Source organism: Dromiciops gliroides, chromosome 6 (genome assembly GCF_019393635.1).
Source record: "Dromiciops gliroides isolate mDroGli1 chromosome 6, mDroGli1.pri, whole genome shotgun sequence".
NCBI lineage: Eukaryota > Metazoa > Chordata > Mammalia > Microbiotheria > Microbiotheriidae > Dromiciops > Dromiciops gliroides.
Window position 1 is genome coordinate 226534775 of NC_057866.1, and position 20463 is coordinate 226555237.

At 42.7% G+C, this 20463-nt stretch overlaps 1 protein-coding gene across 1 annotated transcript in view; it reads right to left on the reverse strand.

Moving 5' to 3' along the window:
• Positions 1–18535, reverse strand: part of MCUB (mitochondrial calcium uniporter dominant negative subunit beta) — a 109341-nt gene extending 90806 nt beyond the window's left edge. Inside the window, exon 1 of the mRNA XM_043969644.1 lies at positions 18231–18535. Within this exon, the coding sequence (XP_043825579.1) occupies positions 18231–18302 (72 nt within the window). The 5' untranslated portion in view covers positions 18303–18535. The remainder of the gene's footprint in view (positions 1–18230) is intronic.
• Positions 18536–20463: the final 1928 nt, after the last annotated feature.

The window sequence follows — 20463 nt, forward strand, 5'->3', positions numbered from 1 at the left end:
AGGAATCTCTCAGTTCTCTGGGAAGCTATCTGAGGCTAGTAAGGGATGAGAATGTGCCTTGGCAGAAGGAGGCTCATCACCTGGAGATTCCCTATGCAGATGAAATTACAGCTCCACTCCCTATTCCCCTCCCTTCACTTCTATCCTGTAGCTTCCCACCAGGCCAAGTGGGCACATGCCAATCCATTCTCTCTCACCCTCTCCTATCAAATTAGGAATCCTAACACTGAAGGCTCCATTATCCCTTTAGCACAGCTTTGCAAACACAGCAGTTAGGTCTTTTCTAACTCCCAGCACTTTATGTGGGGTCTACATCACTGGTGTCAGACTGAGGCCACAAAACTGTGTATAAGGATCCCCATGGGACATACTGACAAAACCATATAATACAATTAAATATGTTTTACTATCTATTATTGTCTACTGTCACTATCTATGTTTTAAGGAAAGCTAAATGGCACAATGGATTGAATGTCAGGCCTGGAGTCAAGAAGATTCATCTTCCTGAGTTCAAATCTGACCTCAGACACTTACTAGCTGTGTAACCCTGGACAAGTCACTTCATCCTGTTTGCCTCAGTTTTCTCATCTATAAAATGAGCTGGAGAAGCAAATGGCAAACCACTCCAGCATCTCTCCCAGAAAACCCCAAATGGGGTCACAAAGAGCTGGACATGAATGAAACAACTGAACAACAACAAATGTTTTATTGTATTTTTATTTATTTTCTTAAATATTTGTCAATTACATTTTAATCCGCTTTGGTGGCAGTAGGACAGAGCATTAGAAATTTCTAGTCTACACTATCTCCAGGTTAAAAAATATCACTACAGGGGGCAGCTAGGTGGCACAGTGGATAAAGCACCGGCCCTGGATTCAGGAGTACCTGAGTTCAAATCCGGCTTCAGACACTTACTAGCTGTATGACCCTGGGCAAGTCACTTAATCCCCACTGCCCTGCTAAAATTAAAAACAAAACAAAACAAAACATCACTACAAAGCACTACTAAGAGGGACCGCTATGTAGTAGAAAGAGGACTTGGGTTCAAATTTTGGCTCTGCTGCTATCATGTCAAATTTAATTTCTCTGTTCCTCTCTTCCTCTTCTGTAAAACAATGGGGTTAGAATAGATGGTCTCAGAGATCCCTTCCAGTTTTAAATCTATAGTGGAGAGAGGGTCTATAAGTGGGGAGAGTCAGGAAGACTTGTGTTCAAAACTTGGGTCTGGTACATCTGAGCTCTGAGACCCTGAGTAAGTCATGTAACCTTTAAGTTATAGAAGAGTTGCAGTTACCTCATGGGAAAAGTGTTCCTTAAACAGATAAAATCATGAGGCTAGACTCAGCTTCTCCTCCCCACCAAAAAACAAGATAAAATGAAAAAACCCTATGAAAAACCAAGATATTTTTACTGCCCCAAAAGTCAATCCATCGGTGCTCCAAGATTAGTCAGCAGAATTGTAACAACCCAGTTTCACAGATCCAAAAGGAGGTTGGATAGCATGAATGACACCATGAGAAAACATGACAGAATGTAAACTCCTTGATGGCCCAGGGACTAGCACAGTTACTGATGCATAGTAGGTCCTTAAAATTGCTTAGTGATTGACTAAAAACAAGGCGGAAGTTAATAGACACAAGAACTGTCCGTGCTGAGAGGTTTATCAATAATATGGCATGGTGGGGGAAGGGGGGCCCTGCCCATCACCCAACCCTCAAATGAAGATGTTCTATTTTTAACATAGAAAAATATAGTAAGTTTGCCAAGTCTGTCTTTACAATTGTCACTGCTCCCTCAGGTCATGTGCCTCTGGGTGCATCGTCATTTCACCCATGTCCCTGTCACTCATTTCCCTCCTTCTATGTCACAAATCAGACAATCTGACACTGGATCCATTCAGCCGGAACCTTCTCTGGCTTCCATCAGTCAGCCAGTCTCCTCAGTCACAATTCTCTCCATCCCCAAGCAGATGTCATTTGCATATGCAAACAAATTCTGACCTCAAATTCTAATCAAATAACCATCACAGTTCTATTTTTCCTCCTTTCCCTGGCCTCTTCTGACACACAGTACAACCAAGAGGCTGTTCTCTTTCCCATCAAGTTACAGCCTCGAGGGCAGCTTATAATGAACCCAATGAGATGTCAAACAGATTGAGTTCTGTGTTACTGTTCCTTTTCTAAGCAGGGATATTTTTTTTTAATGCTGAGCTTGCATTATCTCCTCCAGGAAGTTTGTTAGGGAGAAGCTTACAATTGTCTCTTCCAGTTAAAAAGTATTTTTGGGTGGAGTACAGTTGAGGCCACAGTGCCACAAAGAAAATCACACTGTTGAACACACTCCAAAAGTTCTGTTTCTGAACAGAGGCAGGGAAAGGAAAGAAGAGGCGATTCCCATTGGCTTTGTCCTACAGTATGAGGCTGAAACACTGAAAATAACGTCAAGAACTTTTCTACATGTCGGTTAGTTTTGCTGAATTGTTTCCTCCCTCCTTTTTTTATTCTTTATCGTAAGAGATGGCTCTCTGAGAGGAAGAGAGGGGACACATTGGGAAACGTGAGTGATATAAAAACAAAAGATAATCAATAATAATTTTTTTAAAGATATAAGAAAAAAAACAAAAACAAAAAAAGATATAAGAAAACACAGCCAAAGCACTGAGTGAGCCTGCATTCTTACCATTCCTGGCCAAGTAAGTCAAAACAATATCCATAACTTAATAATGATGGTCTCCGAGGGAAGTGAACTCACCTGAGGAAATTAATTAATCAATAGGCCTTTTTGTATCTGCTCTTACTCATCTTTTCTACATGTTCATCTGCCCACTGTTCATGCCCCTTGTCCCACTAACAACAGGGTTTCTCATCACATGGCTCTGCTCCTGTTGTTGGGGACAGCATCCAGGGAGATACCCAAGTCCAGATCCCTGTTCCCCCATGCCAGCCTCCATCTCCTCCCCATGACTTTCCCTCATAACTCTTATCACTCTTCCTCACTGCTTCAGAAGTGAGAGGCTTCTCGATGGACCTTTGCTAAATTTCCCACATCCCACAGACCTCTATACATCGAGTTGTCACCAAATGTTGTCTTTCATTATGACATGTCCCACATCCCATCTCCTGCTCTCCACTGCTACTGCCTCTTAATGACTTCAATGAATGAATGAATCCTAAGCAAAGAGAAGCCTGAATTTAAATCTAAGCTAAAGGGCAGGTCCTATTTCAATTGTGTCTTTGTGTGCCCCCAGTGTTTAGCACCGTGCCTGGCATACAACAGGTGCTTCATAAATGCTTGCTGACTGATCGACTCTATACTCATAAATGTCCATGTCGTCTCCTCCATAGAATGAGAGCTCCTTGTTGGCAGAGACAGCCTTACTTTTGTCTCTGAATCCCTTGCACGTAGCAGTGATCTGAAGTCAGTAGTTCCACAAGCATTTATTAAGCACCTACTATGTGCTACACAATGGTGATACAACAAAAGGCAAAACAACCTCGCAAGGAGCTCAGAGTCTCCTGGGCAAGGCAACAGGCAAATGACTATGTACCAGTATAGTCTCAACTATGACAGTGGCCATGTCAGTGGAGAGCAGGAGCCAGATGGGAGATGTTATGTTTATCAGATTTGATAGATAATAGGGGAGGGAGGGGGGCCTGCCAATGAGGCCCCAGTCCTTAGGTGAGTAAGATTGTCCCTACCCCTTAGATATAGGCTTGAATCAGTCTTAATGCTCTCATATAGTATAGACTGTAACTGCTCTGTCTTCTCATACATTAAGCATTCTCCTTTAAACCTTTAAAGGTTTGTGCTTAGGATGGACGCATCAGGGTAAAAGGCAGAACTCCCCAAATAGCCACTGTGGAACTGCTCTGGACCAATCAGTACTGGTAGAATAAGAAATAAAGCAAAACCTTGATAACAACCCTCAGAGTCGACCAAGTGGCAGAATTGTGTAATAGCGAGACCCAAGATGGCTGCTTCTAAATCTTTGGATGGGTTTTCTACTGCCACAATGTGAAGTCATGAGCTATGTAGCTTAGCAATGATGATAATATAGATAATGCCGGTGGGTGCAATGGGAGGAGTTTTGTCTAAAAATAGTAGAGTATAAATACTCTTAAGCCCTGTATGGGTATAAAACCCAGATTCCTGTTCTGCTCAGGGTCTTTGGCTCCTAGACCTGAGACCAGCTTCATTGTGAGACAGGTACCCTCTCTCAATAAACCTATTTTCTACAGCTTGGAGACTTTGCTGTTTTGCAACACTTAGAACATGCCCAATATGCTCTGACTGCTGCAGATCCACATAGAGGACTGGTGAGCCTATTTCTGGAAATGTCTGATGGAGGGCTCCTTTCCCTACCCCACCCCTTTGCAGAGAGGTAGGAGAGTATTTTCAGACTTTCCCTGATTTTTCCCTTTTTCTTTTTTTTTCTTAAAAAATGTCTGTTATACGAAATGGTTCTCTGAGAGGGGAAGAAGGGGAAAGGATACTGGGGAAAATGTTAATTATGTAAAAAATGCAATAAAATTTTATTTAGAAAAAGAAGTATAGACCATGATAACCTCTGAGGTCTCTTCCCACTCTAAATCGATAATCCTGTAACTGGTAAAAATCTACTGTAGTTATCTGCCTGTTCAGCCGCAGTACTGAACTGATAGAACAGGACAGAACAGGGACGGAACTGAGTGAATCTAACTCTTGCCCCCAAGCTCTCCTACTATACAAGGCATCTAACTTAGGGAAAATAAAGATATTGGAACTAATTTCTAAGAAAAACATAGGCTGATAGGAGAAACTTCAAATTCTCATATATTTTTTTTTTAATTTCAGTGATTTGTCATTGAAAAATAGGCACAGTCAGGGACTCAATTAACATAATATTCCTTTCACTTTCTCCCCAAAATGGTCTGACTGATATCTAAGTTTCCAATTAGCCTTTAAGCTACTTTAATATTGATTAAGAAAATGTACCTCTTTACCTTATAGTACCAGAGATTGAATTGAGTTGGAGGTCAAATCAGACTTCAAGAGAAAGTCTGAGGTCATCCCAAAGGTCAAATGCTGGGGTAAAAGTACAGTACTACATTTCAAACAAAATCCACAGATCCAGCTGAAAACTCCACTTTGGAAGTTTAGGCTGGGGAACTTTGGGTTCCCTTTGGAGTTTTGCCCAAGAATTACTGTCTTGTGACCTAATTTTTCATGAAGGCCTCTCTCCCACCTCCTGCAAGTAATACTCTGAATTATTTAACTTTTAATGCTTAAACTTTCAATGCAGGCACTAATTATTCCTGGTAGTCACATGGTAGGAGCACTTTGTGAATCTGACACAAACATGACCTAATACTTGAACAATCCATTTAGAAAGTCACTTTCTATGCAGAAGCATACTTGCTACTTTGCCCACATGTAAATGTTGTTGTTGTATCATTTTTAGTGGTGTCTGATTCTCTGACTCTTCATGACCCCGTTTGAGGTTTTCTTGTAAGAGATACTGGAGTGGTTTGCCATTCCTTCTCCAGTTCATTTGACAGATGAGGAAACTGAAGAAAATAGGCTTAAGTGACTTGCCCAGGGTCACACAGCTAATTAGTGTCTGAGCCCAGATTTGAACTCAAGAAGATGAGTCTTCCTGACTCCTGGTCAATCACTCTATCCACCGGGCCACCAGAGTTAACCTGAATTTTTTCAGGATAGATTATTTAAAATTTCTTGGGGGGCGCAGTGGATAGAGTACAGGCCCTGGATTCAGGAGGACCTAAGTTCAAATCTGACCTCAGACACTTGACACTTACTAGCTGTGTGACCCTGGGCAAGTCACTTAACCCCAATTGACTCACCAAAAAAAAAAAAAGAATTTATAAAATATCTACTGGGTATTCTGTTAATTTGGCTAAACCTATATATGTTACACATGTAATATATATTTGGGTAAAATATATATATTCATTAACATAAAAATCTAAATCTATATATGTGGGTAACATATTTGGGTAAAATGTATAAACATGTATTTAACCAAATTAATATGTATCATATATATTTGATAATCCTCTCAGTCTCTGTTTTACTAAGATTAACTGTTTAAACCATGAAATAACTAAGATATAACTACATGGCTCTGATAATTATTTTTATTTCTTTTGTTGTACTTTCACCTTATTTATTTTTTGTTAATTTTTCTTCCCTCTCCTTTTTTTGGGGGAACTTAACCAGCACAAATAAGATGAATCAGTCAATAAGCATTTGTTAAATAATCTTTATGTGCCCAGGCACTGTACTAAGGACAAGAGATACAAAAAAGGGCAAAAACAATCCCTACTCCTCAGGGAACTCTCATTCTAAAGAAAGTGATAATATTAAAAAAAGAAAAGAAAAAAGAAATTCAGAAGAAGAAAAAACAAAACAAAACTTTGACTATACAAAATATCTACACAGGGGGGCAGCTAGGTGGCGCAATGGATAAGGCCTTAGATTCAGGAGGACCTGAGTTCAAACTCAGCCTCAGACACTTGATAGCTGTGTGACCCTGGGCAAGTCACTTAAACCCCATTGCCCTGCAAAAATATATATATATATATATATATATATATATATATCTACACAGGTTGTAACTCAAAAGGAAGGCATGTGGGGTGGGTGAGGCAGACAAAGGTTGTGAGAGAAATTACTATTATACCATTATATTAATAATTAATCATCAAATTGCAATCCAGGCTTTTCTCCTTTTTTTCTCTTAAGACCCATCTCCAGTAAAAGATTAGTCTGGTTGATGACTTCTAACCCTCAAGGAACACACTCAGATTGACTCCACCCAAGGAGGAGAACTCATTTCTGATTAGAGTATAAATAGATTCCAGTCTGGGCCAGCCCTCACCCTGAGGGAAGGAACCCCAGCCCAGATGAATTCCTCTGTGCACACTGCTGCAGGCCTGCAGAGCCTCATGATCAAGTGATGTTCTCAGCAGGAGGAACTGAAGACTTCTAGCCACTTCTTCATTAAAAGTTCAGCAAGCAGGGTTGACTTTCACTTGTCAGGGGAGTTTTCTTTCAGGATTATTTGAGGTTTTTAGAGTCTCCATTGGGAGTGTTTGGTTACCAAGAGAAACCACTGACTGTCAACTTATTGATTACTGGCTAGCCTACTCAATAAATTGATTATTAATTACCCAGAAACTCTGTTTTTCTTTACTTTCAGTCAGCCATATGCAAAGGAGAAGAGAAAGAGACAACTCCACACGAGGTCAAGAATCTGTATTATGGATTCCTTACTTTTCTTTAAGTATGTAGTAAATAAGCAAGTTCTTTTCAAAGATGCCCTGCTTGTCTGTGCTCCCTTGTGTTTTTCTAAGCATTTTCTAAATCCTTCTCTTGTCCAGGTTCACTTCATTCTGCAGCATTTCATACAAGCATTCCCAGGTTTGTCTGACAACCATCTCATTTGTCGTTTTTGTTTTTTTAGTAAGGCAACTGGGGTTAAGTGACTTGCCCAGGGTCACACAGCTAGTAAGTGTTAAGTGTCTGAGGCCAGATTTGAACTCAGGTACTCCTGACTCCAGGGCCGGTGCTCTATCCACTGCGCCATCTAGCTGCCCCCTCCATTTAGTTTTTTAATGCATCTTTTTCTCCTCTAATTTTCAAGATTATTTCCTTTATTGTCACTTTGGATTTGTAGGTATTTTCAATTTTACTTACATATTCAGTTCACCAATCCTCTCTTTTACTTTCTTAATGTCTGTTCTTAGGGTTGTAAAAGATTTTTCTCTAAGGACTGGTTTAACTGCATTATAGAAACATTAGTATACTGTCTCATCACTGTCAATGTCTCTCTAAGAATTATTAATACTATGTCAATGTGTTTGTATGAATTGTTTTGACCCACTCATTTTTCAGGATGTCATTACTGAGTCTCCATTTAGGTGTCTGGTGCTTTCTGTATGGATGACTATATTCACTGTATAATGGTTAGTAAAAGATGGGCTTGGGGGCAGCTAGGTGGATAAAGTGGATAAAGCACTGGCCCTGGAGTCAGGAGGACCTGAGTTCAAATCCGACCTCAGACACTTGATGCATAATAGCTGCGTGACCTTGGGTAAGTCACTTGACCCTCATTGCCCATCCCCCCCAAAAAAGAGGTGAGCTCAGTCTGCTCTTTTCATTTATCATTTCTCTGTGTCCTAGTACATTGTGATTAACTTGCATTTCACCAGCAGCCAAAAAGTTATTACCATTTTAGACTGACCTTCAATAATTTTTTCCTACTTCCTTTTTTTTTAAGGTTCCAGAACTGTGATTTAATTGACGTGGGGCAAAGGTAGCAAACATTCCTGCCCACAACCCTCTCAAGTAAGACCTAAACCAAATTAAAATGTAATTGGGAAATATCTAACAAAATAAATAAAAATACAATAAAACAATGTTAATTTGAGTTCTTCTAAGTCAACATGTGGCCCACAGGGATCTTTACATATGGTTCATTGCTGTTGTTCAGTCCTTTCAGTCTAGTCCAACTCTTCATGACCCCATTTGGATTTTTTGTTTTGTTTTGGGGCAATGAGGGTTAAGTGACTTGCCCAGGGTCACACAGCTAGTAAGTGTCAAGTGTCTGAGGCCTGATTTGAACTAAGGTCCTCCTGAATCCAGGGCCAGTGCTCTATCCACTGCGCCACCTAGCTGCCCCCCCCCCCCCCGCCCATTTGGGGTTTTCTTGGAAAAGATACTGGAGTGGTTTGCCATTTTCTTCTCTACCTTATTTTACAGATGAGAAAACAGTGTCATACAGCTAGTAAGTGTCTGAGGCTACATTAGAACTCAGGTCTTCCTGATTCCAGGCCTAGCACTGTATCTACTGTGCCACCCAGCTGCCCTTATATATGGTTTAGTGGCCCCCATTTCTATCTGAGTATGATGCCAATGGTATAGGAATTTCCAGCATGGAGACATGGATGCACTGGTGCAGATATGCAACTCCATTATCTCCCTTGGAGTTGTAGAAAATTATCAAGGGCAGGATGTGGTTTGCCCTTAAATATTAGAAATAGGAAGTTGAACCCAGTATGGCAAGTCCAAGGACCTGGTGTTCAAATCTTAGCTCTGTCACTTATTATTATTATTTTTTTTAGTGAGGCAATTGGAGTTAAGTGACTTGCCCAGGGTCACACGGCTAGTAAGTGTTAAGTGTCTGAGGCCGGATTTGAACTCAGGTCCTCCTGAATCCAGGGCCGGTGCTCTATCCACTGCACCACCTAGCTGCCCCCATCTCTGTCACTTATTATAGGCTCAAAAGCTTCTTCTCAAGGAATGTGACCCCGACTCTAGTTTTCATTGTTATGCTGTCTTTTTAAAAAACGGTCTGCTGTTTGAAAGCCCAACTGAACTAAATCATTTTGACAAGTGATTTACTGGTTACTTTTTATCAAAAATCATGGGCAGCTAGGTGGCGCAGTGGATAGAGCACCAGCCCTGAAGTCAGGAGTTCCTGAGTTCAAATCCGGCCTCAGACACTTAACACTTACTAGCTGTGTGACCCTGGGCAAGTCACTTAACCCCTGATTGCCTCACTAAAAAAACAAACAAACAAACAAAAATCATGATATGTATCAGGATGCTTTCAGAGGACCTTTAAAAACCTCCTAAGCACTCAAGGTGTGACATCACCATATTTAAAATGCAAATGAGCATATAGTATATCTGCTGCTTGTACAAGTTAATTCCAGAAGTGTATGCCTGGTCGTTGACATGAAATTAAGAAGTTAATTGATTTTAGCTGTAAAACAGTAATAAAGATAACTCACATTTATATAGCATTTTAAGTTTTCTAAAGTGCTATTTCCAGGTTAGGTAGATAAATAGTATAAGTTTTATTATCTCCTTTGCTATAAGTATGAAAACTTTGGGCAGAGACACTGTAATTCTTTCCCAAAAATTTGTTGTTGTTTTTCAGTCATTTATTTCAGCCATGTCTGACTCTTCATAACTCCATTTCAGAATTTGCTTGGGAAAAATTCTGAAGTGGTTTACCATTTCCTTCTCCAGCTCATTTTAGAGATGAGGCAGAGGTAAATTACTTGCCCAGGGTCACACAGCTAGTTAAGTGTCTAAAGCCAGATTTGAATTCAGGAAGATAAATCTTCCTGACTCCAGGTCTTGTGCTCTATGAACTATGTCACCACCTAGCTGCCCCCCTCCCAAAAACATTAATTCAAAATCCAGTGTGTCTCTGGTGGACAATTAATTAGCCACAGTCTGGGTTAACAGTAGTATACCAAAGACACTGAGGTCCAGAAGATTTGGGGATTTATAACTATTTTTGGTAAATTAGAGATCCTTTAGTCCAATTTTCTTCCTTTTACAGTTAAGGATACTGAAGACCAGAGTTTATCATTAAAGTCCATCCCATTTCCTCAAGGTTATTTGGTAACAATTAGTTATTTGTTTAAAAGCCTATTGAGCTGGGACAGCTAGGTGGTGGGGGCAGCTTGGTGGCACAATGGATAGAGCACTGGCCCTGGAGTCAGAAGGACCTGAGTTCAAATCTGACCGCAGACACTTAACACTTAGTAGCTGTGTGACCCTGGGCAAATCACTTAACCCCAATTGCTCACTAAAAAAAAAGAAAAGCCTATTGAGCTGAGTAGGGGAGGAGGAAGGGGAGGGGAGAAGAGGATGGGGCTCTGCATTTTAGGCAATATCTGTTAGAGACAATTTATTAATATCTAGGTATTTCTGTTGAGAGATAGACAGCTAGAGACAGATAAAAATAGAGAAAGAAACAGAAAAGACAAAGAGAGATCTGAACAGGCAGTTTCCCTTGTTTACTGAAAATATCTCTCACTCAAATAACATTCACTTACATTTTTATAGTAACCACGAAATAAAAGACAAAATTCCATAATAAGCCTAAAACAGGTACAACGTTCAATTCTAGGTTTTGATTGGCTTAAACATAATAATAGCAATTTCCATATTGATGAACCCCAAGTTCTCTTCATGGTGTTCTTTACCTATCTAGTCTCAATGTACTCCTCCCCCAGGCAGCAATCTCCCTAATAATGGCTTCACATACTCCTAAAGTCTTGATCTCCCCTTCCTAGGAGATATTTTACAGCATGTCCCACACAGAAATGGTGTTGATGTATCTCCACCCCCATGGTCGATTTGGCAGCACCAAGCACCATTTTGTGCAATTTGCCCTGTGCACATAAATTTCTAGCCATGGCTCTGCCAGGCCCATTCTCAAAGTCTTCATAGCTTGGAAGGGATTGTCAGACTTTATGCTTAGCTGTCATAATCCACAAGACCCCAAATCCACCTCCACATGTTGATGAATCATCCAAATGGAACTTCAGTGGAAATTATTTACTTACCTCCTAGAAAACAACCTGACTATTCTTTTGCTAAAAATTCTTCTCTTTGGAGTATCCTGATATCCACAGTCAATGAATCAAATAAGCAAAGTCATATTTCCAACATGGTTTTGGGGGAAGATTTCTTTACCAGTTTATAGCCTGCAACTTAAGCTTTCCAAAGAAGTTAAATATAATTGTCATAAAGAAATTTTCAATATATTCTAGGTCCCCTAGGCTATCGGAAGCACTGCTGCCAATGCAGCAGTGGAATGCTCAGAGGGAACTATGACCTTATCAGGGCAGATACTCCCTGCACCATTTTAATCCTGACTGATTTTTATCGAGACTTTTTCATCAACCTTTCACAAAGGAGCCACATAACTCAACAGAAAGCCTTTATCTGAAACTTTTAATATGAGAATATTAAAAAGAAATGAGTGTAACATGTCAGCTAATCACTTACTGCCTCATTCCTACTCCATAAATGGCCTCTACTCCCAGTCAGAGATGTCCTTGATGGGTATCTGCTATTCCTCTTCTCATATACAAGTCATCAGATAATAGGCTGCAGCTTCCTTATACTCACCATATCTCTTTCTATCACCATTTGTATCCCCTAAAAATGATTCCTCTGAGTTCATGGTGGCCTATGAGATGAAAGCATATGATGCTACTGGGAGATGGATTTTGGGGGTATCAGGCAATTTGAGATCCATGAAAATGTAGTACAACTACCCAGGCAGTTCCACAGCACTGCACCCAATCAAGGTTAGTTCTGTATTCATTTTTAGACATGATTTTTTTTGGGGGGGGGGGGAACGGGGAGGGGGGGAATGACAAACTTGAAGGCAAGAGTGAAAGAATAGGTGGCCATGCCAGGTGAAGAAAAGTTGAAGGCACCTTCAGTTTGGAGAAGAGATCTGGGGAAGTGAGGAGAGAGCAGCACTAAAGCCTAGCGGATAAAAACTATCTTCACATATGAAGGACTTAGCGATAGAAGATTTGAACCCAAATCTTCTTTATTAATAGGAAGTTAGATAGGAATATTTTGACTTGATTGAGGCAAAAGTGCCTAACATTAAGAATGGTGAGAACAGGCAGCATCAAGAAGATAACACCCCCAATGACCACCACCACCCCCTACTTTTTTATCTTAAAGCAGAGGCTGGATTTATGAAATGTATGAATTGTATGATGGTTAGAAGAGACTATAAGATGTAAAGACTCAAAAATATTTCTAGAAACTCTTTTCATGGTGGGAAAGAACTGGAAACTGAGGTAGTACCCATCAATTGGGAAATGGCTCAACAATGGGAAAGGGGGGCAGCTAGGTAGCACAGTGGATAGAGCACCAGCCCTGGAGTCAGGAGGATGTGAATTCTAATCCGGCCTCAGACACTTAACAATTACTAGCTGTGTGACCCTGGGCAAGTCACTTAACCCCAACTGCCTCACTAAAAAAAAAAAAAAAACAATGGGAAAGGGATGGAATGATGAAGGGGATGGTTTCAGAGAACCAGGAGAACAATTCATACAGTAAGAACAATACTGTAAAGACCAAAAACTTTGTGGGGCAGCTAGGTAGCGCAGTGGATAGAGTACTGGCCCTGGAGTCAGGAGTACCTGAGTTCAAATCTGGCCTCAGACACTTAACACTTACTAGCTGTGTGACCCTGGGCAAGTCACTTAACCCCAATTGCCTCACTAAAAAAAAAAAAAAAAAGACCAACAACTTTGAAAGACAGGAATTCTGACCAACCAAATGACCAAACACAGCTCCAGAGGGCTCACAAAGAAAGGACACTGCCCTCCACTTCCTGAGAGAGGATGGACTTAGGGTGCAGAATGAGACTTGTTTTTAAGATAGCCAATGCAAGAATTTGTTTTGCTTGTTTGTAATCGTTTTGTTATTCTTGCTTTCTTTTTTTTTTCTTTTTTTTTTTTTAGTAAGGCAATTGGGGTTAAGTGACTTGCCCAGGGTCACACAGCTAGTAAGTGTTAAGTGTCTGAGGCCAGATTTGAACTCAGGTCCTCCTGAATCCAGGGCCGGTGCTCTATCCACTGCGCCATCTAGCTGCCCCTATTCTTGCTTTCTTAATGGTGATTGGGGAGGGAGGAGGAAGGGAAAGGTGAAAGAGAGAATGTGTACCTAAAAATAAAATAGAATTGAATTATTTTAAAATGTAAAGACAATTCCTGCCTTCAAATATTTACAATCCTAAAACATAATGCCCAGAACTGAACACAATAGTCCAGATGGGTCTAACCCAGATAGAATACAGTGAGATTATTACTTCCTCTATTCTGATTTGTACTCTTGTTGATGCAACCTAATATTACTCAGTGTCAATGTGGTGCAGTGATTGAAGAGCCAACCTTAGAGGAAGGAAGACCTGGGTGCAAGTCCCACTGCTGCCACATCCTGGCTGTGGTCCCTTACGTTTCTCAGTCCCCTAGGCAACTCTTGAAAATGACAAATTGTAGAAAGGTTGCTGATCTACCCTGGAAGGGGGCATTTCTTCAATGTACAGACAGGTCTACACCCAAGAAAGAAATTGCATTTGTTTTTAACCTGCCACATCACACTAAATCTCCTAAGCCTTTTTCACATGAATTGCTGCCAATCCAGGTCTCCTGCATTCCATAGTGGCACAAGTGGCTTTTTTTTAATCCTCATGAAATCTTTACATGTAACTCCAGTCAATTTCATCTTCTTTGGTTTGGCCCATCATTCCAGGCTGTCAAAATCTTTCTGAAGCCTAACTTTGTCATCCAAAGTATTAGCTAGCCCTCCCAACTCTGTCCCATCCAAATTTGATATTTATAAGACTGTTAAGCCAAACAGGGCCAAGGACCCTGGGACATGCTACCATAGACCTCCTTAAGTCTAGGATTGCTATTTCTGTACATTAGTTTCTTTCTTTTCTACAGAGATGGCTATAAATAAAAATTGTTCAAAAAATATATTGCACAAAACTAAAATTCAGGAAACAGAAGACAGTGACATCAAGAGTGACATACTTATTAAATGCAAGAGGCTAAACTAAATGCACAAATTGTGATGGGATAAAACTGTATTCACAAATTTAGTTTCAAAATTTTTAAAATAAAAAATAAAAAAAGACAAGCTTTGTATTGAAGCCAGAAGGGCAGGCTTGCTTTTATTTCATTTTTTTGCACTGCTTGAAAGAGCTCAATCTTTTTTGTCAGAAGCATCAGGGGTTTTTCAGTCCAAAAAAAGCAGGGAGCTACAATTAAGAAATGCACAATTAAGCAGGGGCTTTTAGTGTAAACATTATACATGAGGCAGAGTAATTACTCAAGGTTGGATTCCCCACTAGCATTACCATCAGCAACAGCAGGAGTCCCTGATTGTCCTGACAACTGCTCAGCTAGAATGCTGACATGCAGAGATGCTGTCATAAGAAATATCCATGGATGTTACTGAGGCTTCAGCCACCAGCACAGTGGGTGCCCTTCTTCATGAGCTCCAGTTCCCTTTTTAGTTCTCTGTCTTTCCTTTCTCTTCCTTTTTGTCTGTCTTCTTTTTTCCCCTCTCCGTTCTGCTACATTAGGGCTATTGCCGACAAACTGCTTCTTTCTACCTACAAAACTTTGCCATCCACTAGATGCCAGCCAATCAATCAATCAACATGCATTTATTAGGAATCTACTAAGTACTGGAGATAAAAAGACAAAAATCTCCTCAAGGAACTTACAGTTTATACCACTAGTGTAAGAAAAAAATGAGTCTATTTTCTACAAATCACTTCACTTTCCTAAAAAGCACCTTCAAATTTTTGAAGATGCCAGCAGCAGAGAAAAAGCCTTCTAAGATATACCTGGGGGCTTGTCTTTCTAGAGTAGTGGATCTTGAACTGTCAATAAGCACTTAAATACTATTTAGGGGCCTATGTCAAAGATAACTTATGAGGAAAAAACATAATGGACCAATGGTTTTCTACTCTCCCGGGGCTTTCAGATCAAATAGGCTCAAACAATTAACCACAGATCTTATTAACTGTCACTGGATCAAGACCTTGAAGGTTGATATTCCCAGTTAAAGCCAGACCTCTCAAGGGATTTCAGTGTATTTCTGCCAATTTTTGACCTGTGTAGCAAGAGCGTTACGGGATGTATATAAGAGAAGCAAACAAGTAAAATATTATTAAGTGCCTACTATGTGCCAGGCACTGTGCTAAATAGTGCTACAAGATTAGGGCAGCAGTGTAACTTAATCTCTGATGTAATAAAGCATCACATGTTAAAAAAAATAGCATTACAACAATGAACTTTCATTATTACTGTTGTAATAACTGAAGTGGTTTGCCATTTCCTTCTCCAGTTCATTTTACATATAAGGAAACTGAGGCAATGTGGATTAAGTGACTTGCTCAGGGTCACACAGTTAAAGTGTCTGAGGCCAGATTTGAACTCAGGAAAGTGAATCTTCCTGACTCCAGACCAAGCACTCTATCCACAGCTGCCCCATTCCCAATGTAACCTTGGACAACTCCTCTTTGGGCCTGTAAATAAATACCTGTAAAATAAGAGCATTAGACTAGATGTCTGTGAGTTTCAGACCAGCTCTAAGAGACTGTCATTTGGTTTCCCAGGGCTCCATGTAAAGAACCCCAATATCTATCATTAAAGATTTGCCTCTCTCTGTTCTGTGCTTCTTAGCAGTCACCATTTAGGTTCTTGACAGAGTGTTGGGGAAAGGAATACCAGCCAGTTCACTTCAGAAAGGAGATGTACTCAATGCTTCACAACCATAATGGAAATAGAAACAGGCAAGGAGCTAATGCTTCTTGAGATTCATGCACAGAGGTGAAAGAGAAAGGATAAGGGGTTCACTTAGAGCATCATGCCACCTCTATGATGCTCTCACATTCAGTTTTCTATTTCTGCCTTGTGTCTGCTACTTGATTTCAGACTCACTTGAGAAGCTTAAAACCTAACTTCATACCTTCGTGCCCAGCAGCTATCACGCTGTGGGCACATAGTAGGTGCTTATTAAATATCTGCTGGATTCAAGGCGTGCCCACTAATTGTTATACAGCCTCAACCACTGCACTGCCCCATTCCATATCTCAAGAACACAATAACTCTGGGGGAGACAAACAGGGGTACCACCCTCTGACAACAGACAAAGAACTTGGTAAACGGATTTTGAGGAAGTATTTCAAGGGAGGTAGCAAACAAGAGCACTGTAAAGGGCTCCAAGTCCATCAAGGGTTTCCCCCTTTCTTCCCTAACAATAGGTTGCTGACAGAATCGTTTTACTAAACAGTTTTTTGGGGGGGGGAGTGCAAGGAATACATTGTTAATAGATTCCCGGCACTACTGAGAACTCTGCAGCCCTGAACAAGGGGAAGAGAATTAGAAGATGAAAGCAGCAAGATGGAATCAAGACTTAGCTCTTCCCAACCAGTTCCTAAACAAATCGCAAAGTTGCTATCATTCTGCACACAGTGAAAAGCCCCCAAATTAATTTGATCTTTAAAGGGATGAAAGGATCTTGAGTTTGATTAGTAACCCACTCTGCGCAAAACAAAACTAATTTGACATTTGCCCTTCGGTGTGTCTTCAAGTCCCTTATTATAAGGCTCAGAGACGTCAGGACCCTTGGCTTCAGTCAAACCCTACTGCAATCACCATTTCTTGCGCTCTGCTTTCTTACTACTGTTTCTTTATAAATCCACACTCTTCCCCCACCCCCTTTCGTTTCCCCCTCCATGAACCATCTCTGAATTGACTGTAAAACACAGGTGTCAAGCTAACGCATCAAGCTTAACGAGGATGATTCATCCACCCACCAGGGCCGGAGGAACAAAACCCAAGGAATCGTTCCTTGTTTTCTCTTGGAAAAGACGACTGCTCACGGTTGCCTGAGCCTCCGGTTTCGAGGTACAATTCCCCTCTCCCGACTTACCAGCGCACAGTACCACCGCAAAGCACCGGGCAAAGCCGTCTTCTGCCCAAGTCAGCCCATGACCATTTCTGCTCCTAACACCTGTCTTCCCAAACCACATCCGCCCAGGTGGGTGAAGTTGGCGCTGGAGCAAACTCCCTCCCTCCCGCAAAGATCAAAGCTGTTTTGTTTTGTTTGCCAGTGGGAGGTTTACGGAGTTGCTCTGTCAGTTTCATTTGCTTATTGGGGGGGGGGGGGGGTGTAGAAGCAGCTTAGATGCAGAAGAACTCTGAACTTGGACCTGAAGTCAATGCCACCTGTGAGAACTTGGACAAGTGAGTGAAAACAAGTCACTCCCCTCTCTCCGAAGCCTGGGATTTTCCTCTTCTGTAAAATGAGGAATTGGGAAGTAAGGGACCTCCGGGGGTCCCTCCCAGCTCCTGATCTAGGATCAACCTGGGCAAGGCACCGATCGACCATCGATCGACCAGCCAAACCGGCCCCTGCGCACAGAGACACGGTGACATGCCAACAACTCTACAAGCTGGGGGGGATCTCTGAAGTACAGCCCAGTGCCCAGAGTAGAAGGACCGTGGGCTGCCTGAATGAGTTGCGTTTCCGCATCAGTAAGTGGTCTCTTCTAGCTCTCTAAGCCCAGGACCCCAGCACCTCCTCCGGGCCCCCGTTTCTTCATCTGTAAAAAAGGGGGGGCTGGCCTGGGAGTCCCCGGGTACAGAGGCGGAAGCCCGCGCTCCAGCCGCGGCGTGCCCGGGCCGGGCGCACACAGCTCCCAGGGGGCATGGAGCCCACCGGGGCGCCCGGAGCAGAGCCCCGCCGCAGCCACGATGCCCGCGGCAGCCCCGGCCGCGGACCGACCACTCCTTCTTCCGTCCCCGCCCGGGGCGCTGGCCGCTCGGCCAAACAAGTTGCAAAACTTTGGGGAACGCGCGGCTGGCTCGCCTTACCTGGGCAGCGGCGGACGCTGGGGGCGCCCGGGGCGGGCGCGGCAGCAGCCAGCGGCCGGCGCGCAGCAGCATCGCGCCGGGACGAGCGTGGGGAGGCTCCGGGCCGGGCCACGGAGCTCAGCGGGCGGAGCTCGGCGCTCCAGAAGCGGGGCCAAGGGGAGAGGAAGGCGGGGGCGCAGGAGGAAGGCGGTGCCGCGGAGCCCGGGCCAGCGCCCGCCCCAGCCTCCGCCTCCCGGGGCTGGGACAGATTAAAGGGGAGGGTGCGGTTCTCTCTGCCTCCCGGGCTCTCCGCGAGCTCCAGCGCAAGCCGGCTTTCTTCCCGCCGACCAAAAACTACCCCCCAACCTCCCCACCCGCGCCTTCAGTTTCGGGTGGAAGGGAGGGCTCTGGCCCTTTGCCGCCGCCCCCTACTGCCCACCACGAGAGAAGCGGCCACTAGTGCCACGAAGCGCCCGGGGAAAGGTCAAGGGGTTGGGCTCCCCTCCGCCGATTGCTTAATGTCTGTGTCCATTTGGGCAGGACCGGGAGGACAAGAGGGAGGGGGTGCCAGGGGGTCCGGGAAGAGCAAAGAAGGGAGCACGGGGACACGGAAGCGGCCCTAAAGAGGACCCAGGAGGAACAAAGAAGAGGGGCACGTGGAGCGGCACAGCCTGGTTAATTTCAAAACCCCCGCTAAAGGTTCCTCCTTCATCTAGCGCGGCCGGCCCTGCCTTCAGCGCGCTCACAGTCTATTGGAGGAGACTAAGTGCTTCACCATGTCCGTACAAATCTAGACAGGCTAACTTGCCATTTCAGAGGGAAAGCAGCAGTATGACCGGATTGTAGGAGTCTGAGCCAGGAAGCCTTGGGTCCACATCCTGACCTGAGGACTATTGCCTGTATGATCCCTAGCAAGACAGTCTCTCGAGGCTGTAAATTATAAACTGCAGAGAAGGTGCCAAACTGTGTGTTGATAGACGGGAGTAGCCCTGCAGGGAATATATTATACCCATGAAATTACAGGTCCAGCCCTATCTTCCATCCAGGTCTAGAAACCAGGTCTCCAGGCCTGTGCTTTAGGGCTAATGAGTTCTAGGTAACTAAGTCATTCCACGGAAACAGGAAGAAAGCAACTTTGGTAACTCCTTGGAGCTAGTTTTCCTTTTGCTTTAAAAGATAAAAAAATGAACATCAGTACACTCAGCCCAGCCAGACCCTATATCTTCTAAGGCCAAAGTGGCATACTTTGGACCACCTTCTGAAATTCTCAGTGTCTGAGTAGTTACGTGGTCCACATGTACAAATAACACTTCATTCTGTCCTCATTACTCATTACCAGGATGTACAACAGTAATCCTGGAAACTAACCTGATCCTTCTAGTAATAAGGGACCCTTAGCCTGAACTTTGATAGGAACAGTGTGTCTGCCTCAGTTGGCAGGATGCGTTATTCAAGTCCTGGGGGCTTCTCCCCCCTTCTCCACCATTCCTTCCTTTTCCTGCTGAGTTAACAATTAACCAGTAGAGCAAGTTTTTCTCAGATAAGAACAAACTACATCATCCAAGCCCTAAAAGCTTATTCCCACTCCCCAGAATTTTCCTTCCTTTTCCCTGCTGAGTCCTCAGAGGTTTTCTAAAGATAGAGAACAAAGGATTGTGAAATCTCAGGGTCTGGCTGTCCCAAGAGCTGGAGGCAGCAGTGGCACCACATGGGGAGGGGGCGGTTCTACATGTTTAGAAGTGTTGTGAAGAATGAGAACCCTGATGGGGGAGGGACTTTGCATTAGATCTAGGACAAAAGCAGGGACTTCACTAGAACAAATTGCAGTACTCCGTGGGGTGCTTGCCCATCCTTGCAAGACTGAGAATAGATGGCCTTCCTGCTTTGCACCAGACAGGGGTCCTGCCTCAGTTTACCTGTTTCTTACAAACTTCAAATTAGTTACATAGGAGCAATTTATCACAAGAGACCTTTGTCAGAATGAGTCATATTGAGTGCAAGTTTGCCAAACTTTTCTTTAACATACTTTATTCTCTTTTGTTATTGCTTAAGGCTTTGTGTTTCCCTTGTAGAACAAACAACAAAACCCCAGAAGATTGTATATTAATAAAAATTATTTTAGTCTGAGTTACAGTGATTGATCTGGAAAGTTTGATACAATATATTTTCTTGCCCCGTGTTGAAAAAAGTTAGGAATAGTGTTCTTTATTTAAAACAAGTGTATTGAAATTGTTATGCATTAAAAAATCCACAC